Here is a 17,103-nt window from a genome sequence, read left to right on the forward strand (position 1 = left end):
CAAACTCCCCAAGGAAAGGAAAAACCCAAACAACAAAACCCCTCACAGCCCTTCAGGACAGAAAATATTTGTGCATTAATTTTTTTTTTTTACAACAGCAGAAATGGAATGGTCATTTCTTCTACAACAAAAGTATTTTTTTCTTTACTAAATGGTACCTGTGCAGTTCATGGAACCACCCAAGGTGGGCACCTCAGTGTTCACTGCCATGAGCAAAGTTACTCTCCAGTTACTCTCAGTGTCTGAACTAACTAGTACCCAAATGTGGTGGCTACTTTTAGTTTATTTCTTAATATTCACAATTTACCGACTTCAGCACTTAAATTCAAGGTGATTCTTCTCACCACTGCCTTTTTTAAAAGCACACATCTGTGATTCTTCTCATTGCCAGAATTAATGAGCACTGCCTATAATGTGGTGTAAAGCAGGCATCATTACCACCTCCTACTCAGAGCCATTTTAACCACAATCTCAGTATTTGGGTAGCTCTGCTAATTAACAAACTACTATTACTGCAAAGATGGGATTTGCACATTATTTCAAGTGGATTTTAACAGTCTTTGAACAATGAATACTAAATTTGCTAGCAGTTTGCGCTATTTTAAGAAGAAAAAATTACACGATTTTTCAAAAGTCTAGAAGCTAGGAAGATATAGAATTTAATTAAAAGCTGCATTTATATAAAGTTGGTTTTATTTTTTTTTCTTGTTTTCAAAATAAATATTTGGCCATCTCCATAGACTGTTTGCAATAATTGATTCTGGGTTACAGCACCAGCATTTCTGACACTTCCTCTCCTCACCATCCAGCTGAAATGCTGCAAGGTGCTGCAATCAGACATCCTGCTTCCCATTCCACCTAAAACCTCCCATTTACATCACCTGCTCAGAAAAACAAGCACAGCAAAGTTTTCTTGTGAGGACTACCAGGAATAGAAATTCATTTTTAATGAGACTATGCCAAGGACTATATCAGGGGTATGAGCCAGGGTCTTTGTTGTCATTGGATTCAGGCTTTCCAGTAAGGTTTTAAGAAAAGTAGTGAGATATTATTCAGAAAAAAACTAAAAAAAAGTAAATAAAGGTAATCTGGCTTTATGTCGTAATAGCTGTCATCATTCTAAATAAGTACTTGGTCCACCACCTAGAGTTCCTCTAGGAACTCCATAATCAGGATGGATAAATTCATATTCTGTGCTGCACAGGAGAAGAAAGAAGTCAATGCACACAGAAGTACCAACTCCTTGAAAAACTGGACAAATTGCTTTCACCTGTGCCATTCACACACCACCCTCTATAAATATACAGAAGTTATGCATCTAAAAATATGGTTCTGATATAAGCCATAAACCACTTTTGTTCTGTCCAGCAAATAAAAGGGAGTTTTTGGAGAGGTTTATTATAGTCAGTAATGCTTGTTAAAGATTATTAAAAGCTGCATTCCTAGAGCAATTCTTAATTCTTCAGTATGCACTGGCTAGTGTTGTAAGAATGGCAAGGTCAATATTTTTAGCATAAAAAATAAAGGAAATCAGATTCAACAATTTCATATCAATATTAAATGAGTTCGTCGTTTGATAAACTTATTATTAAACTTAATATTAAGCAGATATGCTTAATATTAAAATATATTCAGCTCTACTATTTCTCCTTAGAGGGCCCCTGAGTATGAGACAAGTCTTATGGAAGACTTGATACCAATTCCTGAGGTGAGGTACTACACAAGACATAAATTTTAGCCTTTCCTCTTGCAGGCAGATGAAACCTTGCCAAGCCACACCAAAACTCCCTCCTTAAACTGCTCCCTGCATCCAGGCTCCTCGTCCCATTGAAAAGAATGACCATTCTACTTTTTGTCTGCATCAGATAAATAAGTTACTCTCTCCCTCACCCACTTCAAAACCACAGCAATATCAGAATTCTCAAACTGTTTCTGCTCATGCTTAGTTTTTAAAACAACACGGCCAGCCTGGATGCCAGACAGCAAAGACCAAAGCAGCTCATTAATATTGCAGATATTCCCAAGCCACGCTACCACTTTGTTGCAACATCTCCACGTCCCCTGGAGCCCGCAGAGGTAAGCATCACGCACGGAGCACTTTAACAAAGCAAACACCGGGTGCAGTCAGGGGGAGAACGAAAAAGGCGAAGTTTCAGCTTTTCCCCAAAATCCGGGCCCCGTCAATGTTACATTTGCCAACAGCGCCACCTGGTGGCCGCGCGCGGCCGCGGGCTGGGCAGTCCCTGCTTCCCAAGGAAATCCCGGGAGCAAACGGCGCGCACCGGGAACTCTGCCGTGTTTGGTGCCTCGAGTCAAAGCGAATGTTACCTGACAGTATTGATGAGAGAAAGGCTCTGCCAATGCAGCAGGACTGCGGCTGCAAAGCTCTCTCGGTTCTTGCTTGCGCTCCAAGTTGTTCAAAATGAAACGTTTCCTGCAGGAAGTTGGGACTTGAGCTCAGTGCAAAATTTCTGCAACTGCACATAATTATTTTCCTCAACTGAACTCGTGTAAAAAGCAGCCATCCACAGTAATAAAAATGTAATTATTCTGGTTTCTAGTGGTTGGAGATAATTGTGTAAATATTATTGCAATTTTAAAAATAAAATACATATTACCAAGAATACTCTTTTTACACTAGTATTTATCCACTAAAGTAGTTAAGGTGTATTATCTTCTTTTCATACTGTTTTTAACACACAGAGTTCCATGCTATGGATGGATCTTATGCAAATGCTCTTTGATTTCAAATGAGACTTTGCATACTAAGGAGTCTATTTTCCCATCAATGCAGAAGAGATTTACGCACATAAGTCCCATTACCATTAATGGGACTCACCCACATAAATCCCCTGCACATTGATAGACCCTTAGGATTTACATTGAAATGGGTCCTTTAGAGCCATTACAATATCAACCTTTTGCCAGGATTTTGAGTATTAACAATACTAAGCAATACGTGGCAATCTTAATGTGTAAAATCCCAGCAAAAGGCACAACACAGAATGATACGAACAGGGCAAAAAATTCTCACTCTTATGCTATTTAAAGATGATCTCTAATTATTCTTTACCTGTCCATATTCCTATTGGTTGCTTTCCATCATTACTTTCCTTTTTAAAAATCCTGCCTTCTATTTTCTATGACTGTCCTCTTTCCCAAACACACACTGCTCAAAATCTGCTCTAAAGCGTCAGGGAAACAAAATGTTTATATTTTTCAGCTGAACAATTTTCCTCCTATTAACTTTCCTTTTAGCTTGTTACAATATCTTGGCTTTCTTTGGATTTTTTTTTCTTTTTCTTTTTTTAACTGGTAAGCCTACATTATAAATGCAGCAGTATAAACCCAATGGCTTAAGTGCAGCAAGCAAGATAAGACCAAAACAGCATAGTAGCAGTACTATATTTGTTTGCATGCAGGGAGGAATAATTCTCCAAACACACCACAGTATCAGTCTGTCCCTCAAGGCTATAGCAAGGAAATCAAGGTCACCCACATTCCCACAGGTTGTTAAAAACAATCACATATCACCAAACTAATTTCAGATGCCACCAAAAAACCCACAACATTTATCACCTACACTCTCAGAAATACTTGAAACAGCTCCATTTTCCATACACACAAAGGCAGTTAAACTCTTAATTTGGTGCCTAACTTTCCACAGATTCACATGAGTGCTGTGGTGCTTAAAGAGAAATTAGAAATTAAAATATTTCTACAGAACTTTATCTACCAGTAACTTGATTGCTGAGAAATCCACTTTACATAATGACAAGTTCACATGGCTGTTTGCCCTCCCCTTATTGCCACTGTGACATGATCAAGAAGCAGGAGGGCATACTTGATACACAACAATATTTATTTTACTTGGAAAAAAAATCTTAGGCATGATTCTTTAATGTTTTGTCTTAAAATTATATATAAAATATACTTGTGGAGTTGGATTGCACTGGTAATATTTTATTATTCAGCAGGCACTAAAGCACTGAATTGCTAAGTGAGAGCTACATCATAAATGGGACCACCAAGTAACCAGTCCTGAAAATCTTTACCCTCAGTACTAAACAGAAACTCCTCATTTAAGTTATGCAAAACTTAACATCCAGGTAACAGGCTGCCACTGTTGTGGGAAATGTACAATCCCATAATAAGATGGAAATGGTGATGCAAACAATAACTATTTTATATTAATAAAGCAAACAATTCTCATGTTACAGGCAGGAATGTTGAGGTCAAGAGCCACGCTCTGGGTGATCAGCAGCAGCTCCAGCACCCGGCTGCTTCCTGACTCTTCTGGACACATCACTGCTGCAAAGCAATGAACATTCAAAATGCCACTGTTTCATAAAGAAAATGGTTTTACACTGTAGGTTTAGGATCTGCCTTCCACATAACACAAAAAATGTAAGTAAATAAATAAATAAATAGAGAGAGAGAGAACGAGCACGAGAGAGCGCACAGAAAACAGCGGATAAGTAACCATGGTGATTCCTGATCTCACACACAGGACAGAGAACCTACATTGTGTGTGACCTTATTCTGCTCCACACATGAAGTGAGACTCCACTGGCTCCAGCATCAGTACTAGGATGTGTCATGATTCCCACAGGATCAGGCTCTTAGGGCCAGATCTCCAAAGTTAATTATATTTTTAGGAAAATGACAGTTAAGCAGACACATATCGTTGTGAATTTGAGTCTCAGTGAAGAAAAGCAAACAATAAAACCCCAAAGAAAACCACACCACAAGGAGGTACTATGGTCCAGATGCAGAAAAGAACCAAATCTCTGAGAGGGTTTGTATGTAATTTAAAAGCCATACAACTAAAACCTGCTGAAGAATTGACAGCATGTTTTCCCCAATCCCTTATTTCTTACAAACCAAATCAGGGCAGAACTTTGCTTATTCTTCAGCAGGCCTAATTGGGTTCCTGCCTAAAGAACTCTGTGGTTAAACCTCCCTGCTTGTCAGTGGCATGTTCAGAGTGACCAGCACACCTACAGCTCAGTCTCTGTACTTTGTGATGGAGCTCAAGAAACCCTCTTCCCCTTTCATTTTAAGGGAAAACACAAGATGGTGCTAGAGGCGATAATGCTCCTTTTAAGGCTGAATTTCCCCAACAGAGCCCTGCCCAGATTTTGTAGAAGTAGTCATCATTTATTAGAGGAGTTTTACACTTTCCTATCCCAGATGAAGGGTCTAGAATCACCTGGTAATGTGCTAGCTGGCAGTACCACCCATTTAAATTTAAATTGCCCTATTTTGCAAATTTATCATGATTCAGCAAATGGAAAATGTTCTCATGGAAGGGGGAAAAGCCTGGTATGGGAGGGGCAGATCATGCCCTGAAACCTCAAATGAGAGTTCACTCCCTGGCTGAATGCAACAGGAACAGGACAGCTCAGAACTGACTCCCAGCACTTGACGCAGTTGTTCTATATCATAGCTCAACGAGCCCACAAATTAAATAAAAACTCAATCAAAACAAAAATGCAGGTTTATAATGGTTTATTCTTGCTTTTGCCAAGCAGCTCTGCTTGTATAAGAAAATCACATCTTGGACACTATCCAATTGTCCCGATTCAACAGAGCTTTGCACAAGCTCCTTACAGACCTTTACTTGCAGACTACTTGGGGCTTGGTGTTCAGAAACCCATTGTGAATTTCATATGCATTAATGTCTGCTCATTTTCCTGGCCCAGAAACAGGCCAGCTTTGCCCTTTCCCAATTACCCACCTTCACCCAGCCCATGGAACAATATAATTTTTCCCACAGTTGGTCAGGACGAAGACTGGAGTTTCAATCCTTGATACTGAAGAGGAGAGAGGGAGAGAGAGAAGACAGAATGGACAGGGGCCAGCTCAGAGCTGGAGAATGGGGCAACCATCCTGAGCTATCAGGTTTCTTCTGCTCTCTCCTTGCTTTGCAAATGGGTTCAACTCCTGCTTCCTTAGGGGGAAGCACAGGAGTCTTGCCCACAGGCCTGGAGAGCTGCAGCACTCAAGGAAAAAGCAGCCAAAAGTGCTCCTTTGGCTCATGAAAGGGTGCATTGCTCCCCCAGTCTGAAATGTGCAAGCTCTGTTCAAAGCAGGTCAATGAGAAGAATTTGGGATTTAACAGAACAGGTGCCAGTGCCTGAAATGCCATTGCTCAGGTTCCATTGTTATCACTCATGATAGCATCTCCTGTAATCAGCTGCTTCTATGGCCAATTTCATCTGTCTCTAACGACTGTGTAACAGCAATAATGGACATCTCTGCTGGTTTGTTTTTTGTGTTTTTGCCACAAAACAGCCTTGCTGTGATGACACAGACTATATTTAGTTCCTGCTCTGTACTAAAGTATAATGCTCAGCTAAAAGTTTTTATCCTCTCTGTCATTGTGTAATCTATATATAAAACTTAAAATACAGTTTCTTGCCAAAAGGCAGGAGGTGGTGATATTTCTGTAGCTATAGATAGTAGTTACCATGTACTCAGAATTACACTTGCATTTAAAAAAATGACACACACTACTGTTGCACAGTGAACTTCTATGATTTACATGTCATCTTCTTAATTTTACTAGTCAAAATACATTTTTTGCTTTTGTTCCTCAACAAAAAAAATGTATATTACTAATGCTGAGGTTGTGATGTGAAGTGACAGAAGCCAGGAAAATTCAAAGTCACATCTGACACTGTATCCTTTACTCACAGGGTTGGGTTAAGACAAGACAATGGCTGTCTACACTTCCAAGTTCCCAGGCTTTGTTAAATATGTATCATAACCTTCACATTCATTTAAAAAATGTCTCTCTTCTTCTTTCCTTAAAAAAGAAATTTTAAAAGTGGTTTTTTTCCTTGATACAATTTGTAAAACATTGAAGAAATGGAAGAACAAGCAGTAAATATTGCTTTAAAATTCAGGTATTTTATATATAATTTTAGGTGCATATTGCACCACCTTAATGATACACCAGGTGCAATTCTGCACTGCAGAAAATCCAGGCTCGTGTTTCTTCCCAGTTCTTTGTGGTTTTGTGACATGCAGCAATGGGACAGCAGCAAAGGCTTTCCAGTAACTCACAGGGAGCCCGAGATGGGCTCTCCATGGAAGAGAGAAGAAGACTGGATCAGAATTTAGTGCTGGGAGACTGAGTTGAATTCACCCCTCTCCTCAGATGTTTTGTGATACGTTAAGGAAAATCCCCTGGTTTCCACATCCAAGGACCCCACAATAAAATGGGGAGGTGGGGCACAGCAAGGCAGTGAGGTGCCCAGGTGAGACAGGGTGGGAACCAGGTAGGAACAAACATATTCAGAATAAAGTGCCTGGCTGTGGAAAAGTACTGTTCAGTTCCTATTCTTCTGTAGCTAAAATCTTGATTATTTAAACAACACTATTATCCATAGGTTTTAAATATTTGTGGATTTATTTATTCATCATCAAAATGCTACCAGTATGAGACCAGATATCAGCAGAGGACAGATAAAAGTGACTTGCCCATGGCCATCAAAATTTCTGAGGCAGAACAAAAGAAATTGAAACAATTTCTGCCTCTTTTGGCCTTCTCACATGAGGACTGCAGCTGCTAAGAAGGAATACAGGACTTTTATGAAGTTCTTTGATTATATTTCAAATTTGATCAAAACCATTAGAGCAATAACCTCATGAAATTGCAAGCACACCCAGAGGGAGCTGCTGGAATCAATGTTTGCTAACACACTGTAATCCTTCCTTTCACAAGCAATGCAGCACCCACAGCAAGCATTTGCTATCTCCGGTGACTGTGTCAGTATAATACACATAACAGACCGTAAGTTGGGAATCCATCAATGTATTTTACTGCATTAATATCTCCCAACTTTTACACAATATCCCTTTAAAATTACTATGTCTAGCTCTTTATTTTAATGGTATGATGTGACAGATCTTAAGGAATCTGTTCCAACCCAGTAACTCCTACTTTCACTCCCACCCAAACATTCAATCTGTGCATTACAGCTACTTTTCATTTTAAAACTCCTCTCTTTCATTTTTCTGTAATAGGCTGAATTTACACGGCAAATTCCTGAAAGCAAGCAAAAAAAGATGTGCATTCTGGTTTAAATCAAATTCATTTTAACTTGGCTCTCTGCTGCAAATCCATTCAGGGTTTACACTGACTCAACAATTTCCTATATCTGCTTTTGTATACTACCAATCCCCCCATACATTCTCTTGCATGTGGAGGCTCTGCTTTTTCCATAAACAGAGACAAATATACTTGACTGGAAAAAAACACTCAGAAGAACTTTCATGTTGCAACATTTTTAAGCTGAAATTCTTCAAGAAATTTATACAAAACCAAAATGACGCCTCAGCCCCTCGCCATGTACATTTAACAGGGGAAAAAATATCCAGATTACAGTTTCTGTTGCTTATTTTAATTTTTCCCTGCTTCAAACACCACAACACTTCCCAGGCATTATTTAGTCAGTTATCTGCATACCTGCTCTACAAAATAGCTTCCAAATTTCCCTTGGCTGCCCTCACCTTTACTGCTTCTAACAGACTTGCACTGAAAGCAGCAAGCACCAGAAAATTCACACCTACCTGGCCTGAGGGACACCAGAGAGGCTGCACTGCAAAGCTTCCAGGAGAAAAGCCTCAGAGATGCTCAAGCAGAGGAAATAGGAGGCATTAGAGCACAAGGGCTGGTGGAACAGGCAGAGCTCTTGCAAGGATTTGCTTCCTTGAACTGTAACTGGGCATTTTTTGCACAAGGACAGGGTTTGTGCTTTCTGAACGCATAAATCGATGAAATTCACCCACCTCCAGGTTTCTGACTCAGGAGGCACCAGCACACAGTGTCAGGTCTATCAACAGTGCAATCATGATGGAACTTAGGCTAATATTCCTAGTCCATTACTTTTTACTTTTGAAACAAAGAACGATGACAATTCCTATCACACATCTTGTGAGCCACAGAATGGGCAACAATGATCACTTCACACAGCAAACAAACGTCCCAGAAATGGACAAATACAATCCTAGAAGTGGACAAATATTTCCCAAGCTCTTCACACAGCTGTCCCACCCCCCCTTAGATTCAGAAGTATTTTACTGGCAGTACAGGATTAAGTTCACAGATCTGCAAGGTTAATTTAGGAAAATAGTGCTGTGTTAATAATTAGCACATTTCCACAACAAAACAAAAGTCTTTAATTTGTTCTAGCCCATGAGTCTACCCTGTCAATCCCCTAAACTGAAATAGAACCTTTGCTTGTAAGGTTGTCAGTCAGATATTATTATCCTGGTACAATTATTTCTATGCACATACACAAGGCTAGTATAAAAATACTGTTCTGCTTTCACAGATAAAAGGCATGGAAGCACCTAGAATCTCCAGTCAAGAACTGGGTCTGTTACTGAGTATATAAACAGACACCAAAGCCATCAGTCAGTGGCCTAGAAAACTCTCAGAATTACACAGCGGTAAAGAAAGACGAGACAGTGTAGAAAAGGGATATAAAAAAAAGAAAAAGATAAAAAAAACCTAAAAGACTTATTCTTGGTACATCATAACATTCTTCAGTTTGAAATAAAAGGAACAGGCAACATCCCTATAAACCCCTGGTCTAGAACTTTGATGATTTCAATCAAATTCTACCCCTAATATATAAAAAAAGAATATTGCAAACAGGAATCAAAGATGCAGTTATATACATCAAATATATAATGTGCATAAAATGCAAAATGAGCATGACATGTTATGATCTCAAAATAAGTTATGAGGGTTATGACACAGAAACAGGGAAAGGACTTCACACCACCAGTTTGTGCTTGTCCTTTACTTCAACAGATAGTGTTTGTCCCAGGCTCAAAAATGTCTTTTCTTTGACTAGCTGCAACTGCTGTAGAATCAGTGAAACTCAGCCATAGCTGTCCCACCCCATGCATGAAGGCAGCAATTCAGCACCAGGCGCACTCTGGTACGAACAGAGGGGCTCCAGTGTCTCATGCACAGTGTAGGAGGTGGATTAAGAGGCTACTGGAGCTCCAGAAAGATGCTGCCACTGCAGCAGGACTTGCCCTGCTGCCTCCCAAAGCCCCTGGCTCCTATTACACAGTGCCAAGGAACAACAAGTACAAGTAATTTACACCACAAAAAACTCCTGCCATTTTTACCAGAAACAGGTATTGCAGTCTGCTACAGACTGTCCTTGTGACATGGATGTGAGAAAGCAGCAGCATTTGGAATCTTTCTGCATGTAGTTCACTAGCAACCAGAATTAACCACAGCTCAACTCAGGAGAATTGATTTAAATGACTTTCTTTCCAAACAGGAAGAGCAAGCATATGAAAATATTTTTTCATAATTCAGGTTGAGTGGGACTGCTCAGAAGATGGGATGGGCAGAGTTGCCATTGTGGCTTTTCTGCACATCATGGCACAGGGAATGACTGTCTGGAGCCTGAGGTATCCCTGTGAGCAGGATACTCACTGGAAGAATGAAGAATGAATGATATCCAACAAAACACAATACCCTGTATTCTAAATATCCCACCTTTTACAGACTGGCTGCAACAAAACTATTTTGCACAAAGTTATGTTTCTAAGTCAGGTGGAAGGGATGCTCTCCAGTTAGAATCAGAAATACCATCTTCAGGGCTACAAGCACTTGATCCTGAAATGGCCATGCCTCAGCATTATGAAATGAGTGCACATCCTTCACTCCCTGAATCAGTTAGAAGGGATCACAGTGGAGATCTGAGGTGAAAAGCAGTTTAGCAGAGTGAAAGCCTTGCAGCAAATAGTAATTTTATATCTGAACCCTATTTCAGATCAAGTTTTTTCAGAGGATGGTTACAAGACACCTTTCTCCTATAGTTCTGCTCTTATCTTCCAGCTTTCTAAGTCTGAGGACAAATTGTAAGTAGAGAACAGTCTCATGTTGCTGCTGGTATGCCCTTAAAAACAGAGCCTCTGAAGAAACTGAAGCCACAAATACTCAAATGTGTGTCTCCAGGGTCTGCTTTCTTAACCAGGCAAACAAAAAAGACTACAACCCCTAGTCCCATTGTGCAACAGGCTTCATGACCTTTGAATAAAAAATGACAGCTAAATAGCAAATGGTCAGTTTAAAAATGTCTTCCCTATGCAAAAAAAACCTACAAGAATAGCATTGAAACCTTTTTTCCCCCCAGGTGGCAGGGAAGGGAAGATGAAATATTAAACCAGGCTACTGTGGGGGGGCAATGGCCACATTACTGCACTTACTCTCTACAACAATTTCCAGTGCTCTGCCCTCACTGGTTTTGCTCCACTCAAACTAAAGGATAAAACTAGCAGAGAGTATTTTAAAGCAGTTATCCAAACCTCACTACTCTACAGGATGGCAATGTATCCTACAAGAAATTTGCAAATAAAAGGATAGTTTTCAAGACTAGTCTGATGAAAACTTTTTATCTCTAGTCTTGTACATTTTTTGTCCCTGGCTGGATTACAATGGGTTGCATAAAGTAATTTATTGGACTATTTTGTAGAGAGAAATATTCTCCAAGAGCACCTCTTTCTGTATCACCCTTCATATAACATGAAATCCTTGCTACCCACAATCAGATCTGACTAAAGGGAACGTCCTTCTGAGTACTCAAAATAAAAAAGAATTTTCTGAGGTATTGCAGGTCTTCTATAAGACCTGCAACCTTGTATTCATTACAGACCTGACTACACCAAACTCCCAATGTACTGGAAATGCCATTAGTACAACAGTGCTAAGTGACCACAATGGCATCTATACCTGTACTTAAATGCATTGATCCTGCTGTCCCACCCCTAAATGACCATCAGAATTTGGGGAGCATCCTGAAACATTTAGGGATGGACCTCATGGACCAAAAGGGAACACTGTGCATGCTACTTTGCTTTTCAGAGATCAGCACAGCCACAGTTCCCCAGCTGGGTCACTGAGCATTGCCAGCAGAGAAATGGAACCAGGATTGTCCAGCAGCACTGCAGGCAGAGCCTGGTTTGCTCAGCAGGGCCTGAGGGGAAATCTCACTGCAGCCTTTCAGAGGAGAAGCTTGTATTCCTTTCAGGTTCACCACACTGTGTAGTAACAACAGTGAGAAAAATCAACTTTAAAAAATTGCCCTTTTTAGGATAATGGGAACACAGACATCAATTCTTTCTGAATGCAGCGCTCAGCCCTGGGACAGTCAATCTAAAGGTGGTCAGGACCCTGAGGAGAAGACCTGGGCATAGGGACATGGAAGGGTTAATGCCCTTTCCTTGCCTCAACAACATTCACCACTCCTAGAATTTCTCTTATCTCTTCTTTAACACTCAGTACTCATTCCAATCCCCACATATTTCTGTAGCCTTTTTTTCCCTTTATCTCTCCTTCAAGGGACTCCCTTCAGATGTGACAATGCCTAAATCTGCATTTTCTTACAATCTTTATGAGAATACAGTTTTCATAAGCTGCTATGTATATTCACTAAGGCTGAGTTCACTTTTAAAGTTCAGTGACAAAAATTTATCTGGAAAGAAAAGTGTTTCTTGCAGGCAATGCAGAACCTTATAGGGCACATGAGACCCAGGAACTATTGTCCTTTGTTCCCACCTCTCACTGTTTAAGATGATTAAAAAAAATGCCACTGAAAAGTTCATTGAAAATCTTTTCCAATCCCCATCCAACTCAGTCTGACTAAACACCCAAACCATCTGATTAATCACCTTAGATATGGGCAGTAAAATTTATTGATTGTTTTTGACAGACACAGCAGCTCACCCATGGTGCTGATAACCTGTCCCAGTGTACATTTCCTTGTTCAGTTTATGCTGCACTGGATTATGCTCTTTAACAGAGGAAGTACTTGTTAACTCATTAAATAACTTCAGTCCCCCATTTTATTGTGTCATTACTGTGAACTCCCCTCAAGGATTCAAATCAAAGACTATAAAAGATATTACGCATATCAATTGAGCATACATTTATATACATTCTCCAAAAAAATAGCATTTGTTTGTTGCTATGAGTCTTTTCTGCAACAAAGCTTTCCCAACAGATTATTAAAATGATGAAGACATTTATTAATAAAAAATTACTGCAAGTAATTTATTATGCTAATTTCTCATACTGTAATGTAAAATGTGCTTGAGCTTGAAAAGTTCAAATATAAAACTTGGCAGCTCAAAATCAGGCACAGCTGAAGATTCTCCTGTAAAATCCAGCCTATGTGTAAGAGCCTTGCAGAGGTTTGCAAACATTCAGGCACAAATGCAGTGCTGTCACTGAGTGCAACTCCATGTAAGGAAAAGTTTAGAGAGTGTCCACAAATACACATAAATAACAGGGGGCAAAGTCAGAGCTCCATTCAGCCCTCTCATCCCAATTCGAGCCATTTTTACGACTTACAGAGCTCATGAGAGGGAAAAGATTACATCAAGAAAAATCTATATTCTCCATATCCCATATAATTCTGAACACTTATATTTTGATAGGTCACAAAATCTCTTGAGCAGGCTGGTGCTGCACTGGGGTAAGAACACAGTAAGAAGACGAGCCTTGATACACAGATAAGACCATGAGAGACCTTATCTTGCTTTGTTATTGCTTCATTTGTTAAATAATCAGTTAAACCCCAAAAGGTTTGATAAAGTCTTTGCTGAAGACTATGTCTTAAACTTTAAGAGGGTATAAAGGAGAAAGAACAGAAAACTAAACAAAGATTAATTATGATTTTTAAACGGGGGGGGGAAGGAGACAATTACTTAACCAAGAGAAGTGCCCCATGATAATGGAATGCCAGCCTGGGAAAGCAGAGATTCTTAAATTATCTAAATGACATGATCCAAACAAAACAAAAACAACCACTTGTGTCTTTGTTTCCTGTTAAGGCATTTATTTATCCTGCATTTCTCAGGGTGGAGAGTTGGATGTTCTGCTAAAAATATCCCAGAGCAGAACCATTAAAAATTCACAAATTTCTTCATCAATAATAAATATATGAAAAAATGGTAGATGATTACAAAATATACCGCAGTGACAGCTCCAGAAAAAGTTTTTTGGAAATTTTCCATGTTTGCTGTTTTATAAGTCAGTCATTAGGAGGCAGCAAATGGCTCAAAACCATGTGAGAAAACAAATCCTGAAGGAAATTGAAAGTGAATAGGACAGTAAGAACTAGAAGTGGGAAATTAATTTAGCCACAAAAGTAGCTTTTTGACATTTTCCACTCCAATCAGATGTCAAGGTATGTAGAAGAAAATAATTTGTAACCTATTTGCTAAATAATTTGGCATCTAATTAATGGAAACCACACTCAAACTTTATAAGGTTAACTTGGGATTTTGATAATGTTAAAAAGCAAAAGACTTATCCCAGCCTGCTTTCCTATATTCTGCTTTTTAAGTGTATATCACAACATTGTCCACACATATGCATAAGAAACCCAAAATATGTCATTTCATTTAAAACAAAGAGCTTATAACAGAAATTTCAGAGTTCTACATTATTTACAAGCTTTGCCTTTCAAAGAAGAATCAAAAAGCCCCCGTGGTCTTACCAGTGCTTCATTAGCAACAATAATCAGATTTAAATCAGTAACATTCATACCTCTCTCTTCCTATTATAATACAGCACAAGTCAAGGTAAAAATAACATAAGAAGTTTTCTTAAAAATAAAAATTAACCTCAGAGTTTCAACTATGAGTGCCAACATTTCTGTAAACTGCCGGTCATATTTTATATTGTGCAGCCAGAAAGCTGTTTTTAAATGCATTAATATCCTGAATCAAAACAGAATTGGAAAGGGAGAAACATTTTGCCTTCTAAGCAAGCCTGTAAATAAGAAAAGATTAAAAATGGGCTAGGCTTGCTCATATCATTGCCTACAACATGTTAATTAATTTTTATTTCTCAAGCTATTTTATCTTCAGCACAGGACAATGCACTTATCTCTATCTCACTAAACAGGTATAGTAAGTAACAGAGATTATAAGCATTAAACCACATCAATATTTCTCATTCATAGATTTATACAGCTGTATAGCATTCTTAAAATACTGAATTTGCAATTAATCATTCTCAGCTTTTTCATATTAATCATAAAATACAAATTATAAAAACAAGTCATAAACTTACTATTTGTTAGGTGGTCACACTGTCCTGTGGTCTCAGTCAGTGGGAAACAATTACCCCTAGGAAATCTGGTAAGCAGAAATACAATAAAAATAAACATTAGCATGCCAAAAAGAATAAATTCAGCTTTCCTGCAAGTATTTTTCCTCATAATACTTCACAGGCAAGGTTAAAAAAAAAAAAAGGAAAAAGAACCACAAAAAGCAAAGTTGAAAAAATATATATACACATTTAAAACATAGTCCAGCAGTGTTCAAGGATCCTTGCCTCTCAAACTTTAAAGCAGCACAGACAAATGTTGAGATGCCTATAATAGAACAAAAATCCAAGTTCTCAATCACTAGTTACGCAGTATGTGTCAGTAAGGAAGACAATTTCCAAAATAATGATTAATGTATTATCCAGATTTTTTCCTCTCTCTCTCTTTTCCCCTTCCCATTCAGGTTTTTCTTCTTATAAAATGCACATAGGTTTTTTCTTCCCTGTACCCTGACTCAGGCCTGGCTTTGAAATGCATTTCAATCTCTCAACACAGACTGCTTTCACTGCATTTAGAGTCCCACCAAGGCCCAGCTTTAAAAGCTACTGATTCTTTTTTTCTTTAGCCTTCCTCACAAAGGAAGGGTATTTTGTAAATTACCAGCTCGTTCAGATCAACAAAAGGTACTTTCATAGAAAGCCCCATTTGATTTTGCTCAAATTTGATTACAAGGATGGAGAAAAGGAAAGGAAGTCAAAAAGAAAAACCCCAGATGGCTTTTTCATTCATCTCAGTGAATGAGCTTTATCTGTGCCTTTTGAAACTGTAGCAGTGGAAAAGCATTTCTGTTGGCTTAAAAAACTTGACAAAAATTATTGGTTTGCCATTTCTCATGTAACTGCCATTGGGAACTGGATGAAAAGACTTTTTCATGGGATCGCCTGCTTGGATCAAAATAATGGAGATTAGGTATTTCATTATAAATTACAGTGGGAGATAGAGCAGGCTGTCATATTAATAGCAACCTGCTCATGGCCTTCAATGGTAGCTATTCTCCTAGACAAAGGACCAAGGGGGTTGTCTATTGAACTTGTACTTTAGGCCTGATCAATTTTCTATCATCAAGGCAAAAGGTGAGGTGACTAACAAAAGAATTCACACATGACTGACCTCATAAGCCTATAGATAAAACAGCTTAAAGAAACAAAACACATCCTGAAATTATGGGTGATAAACTGTATAAAGGAAAAAGAAGAAGAGAAATGATAGAAAAAGGGAGAGAAAGAGCACGTGGGTCTGTAATTCTCCCTCCCTTCTTAGGTGAATGGACATATTAAAAGCTACTTGTTTTCAGCTGCAGATAATTGCAGCCTTTGCTTTTGCCATGTTCTGCCTTAAATCCTTCCATGTACTTTTTCGTCCAAGACTCTTCCAGTGATTTCATTCACGAGTAACCACAGCACTGAGTTTAATATAGAACTTCCCAGAGCTGTAGCTGCACACAGGATTACACACAACATCACAGGCATTACACTTATAACCAAATTACAGGAATAGCTAGGAACCTTTGGGTTGCTATCCTTTTATACAAAACCTTGCTAATTATGGGAAACTTGGACATCTGAGCTATATAGGAACAACACCTCACAGAGTTTGAAAGTCTTGACATATTTCTCTTTCACTGAGATGTCACACAATTTTATACAGAGTGCAAAACAGCATTTAAAATGCTCATAATATATTTAGGTACCCTTATAAGTCAATGATTTGAATTTTTTGCCCTACTCCCTAGGGGATGGAGACCCTTCAGCATCAGCATTGGACTTTGCTGATCAGCAAGAGATACAGAGGGTGAAACCTTCACTCCCCTGAAGCCAAATACATGGCAGCAAAATATTCTCTGATCTCTGTCAGGATCAACATTCCCTCCAGTTCTTTGTACAGGTAGAAACTCAACTACCCAGACAACTTTTATGCATGGAACTATGGCTCCAGATACATCTTGACT

General features: G+C 38.9%; 1 protein-coding gene across 12 annotated transcripts in view; it reads right to left on the reverse strand.

Moving 5' to 3' along the window:
• Positions 1-17,103, reverse strand: part of LOC139595077 (uncharacterized) — a 261,592-nt gene that overhangs the window by 222,255 nt on the left and 22,234 nt on the right. For 10 of the 12 annotated variants that reach the window (XR_011680845.1, XR_011680851.1, XR_011680852.1 and 7 more), the window contains exon 2: positions 15,119-15,183. Coding sequence is in view for 2 of the 12 variants with exons in the window: in XM_071437984.1 (XP_071294085.1) it covers positions 15,119-15,183 (65 nt within the window). In the remaining 10 variants the exon portion in view is untranslated. The other 2 variants (XR_011680849.1, XR_011680846.1) reach the window with 2 other exon arrangements.

Source organism: Agelaius tricolor, unplaced genomic scaffold (assembly GCF_023055355.1).
Source record: "Agelaius tricolor isolate 1412-34295 unplaced genomic scaffold, bAgeTri1.0.p SCAF_12, whole genome shotgun sequence".
Taxonomy (NCBI): Eukaryota; Metazoa; Chordata; class Aves; order Passeriformes; family Icteridae; genus Agelaius; species Agelaius tricolor.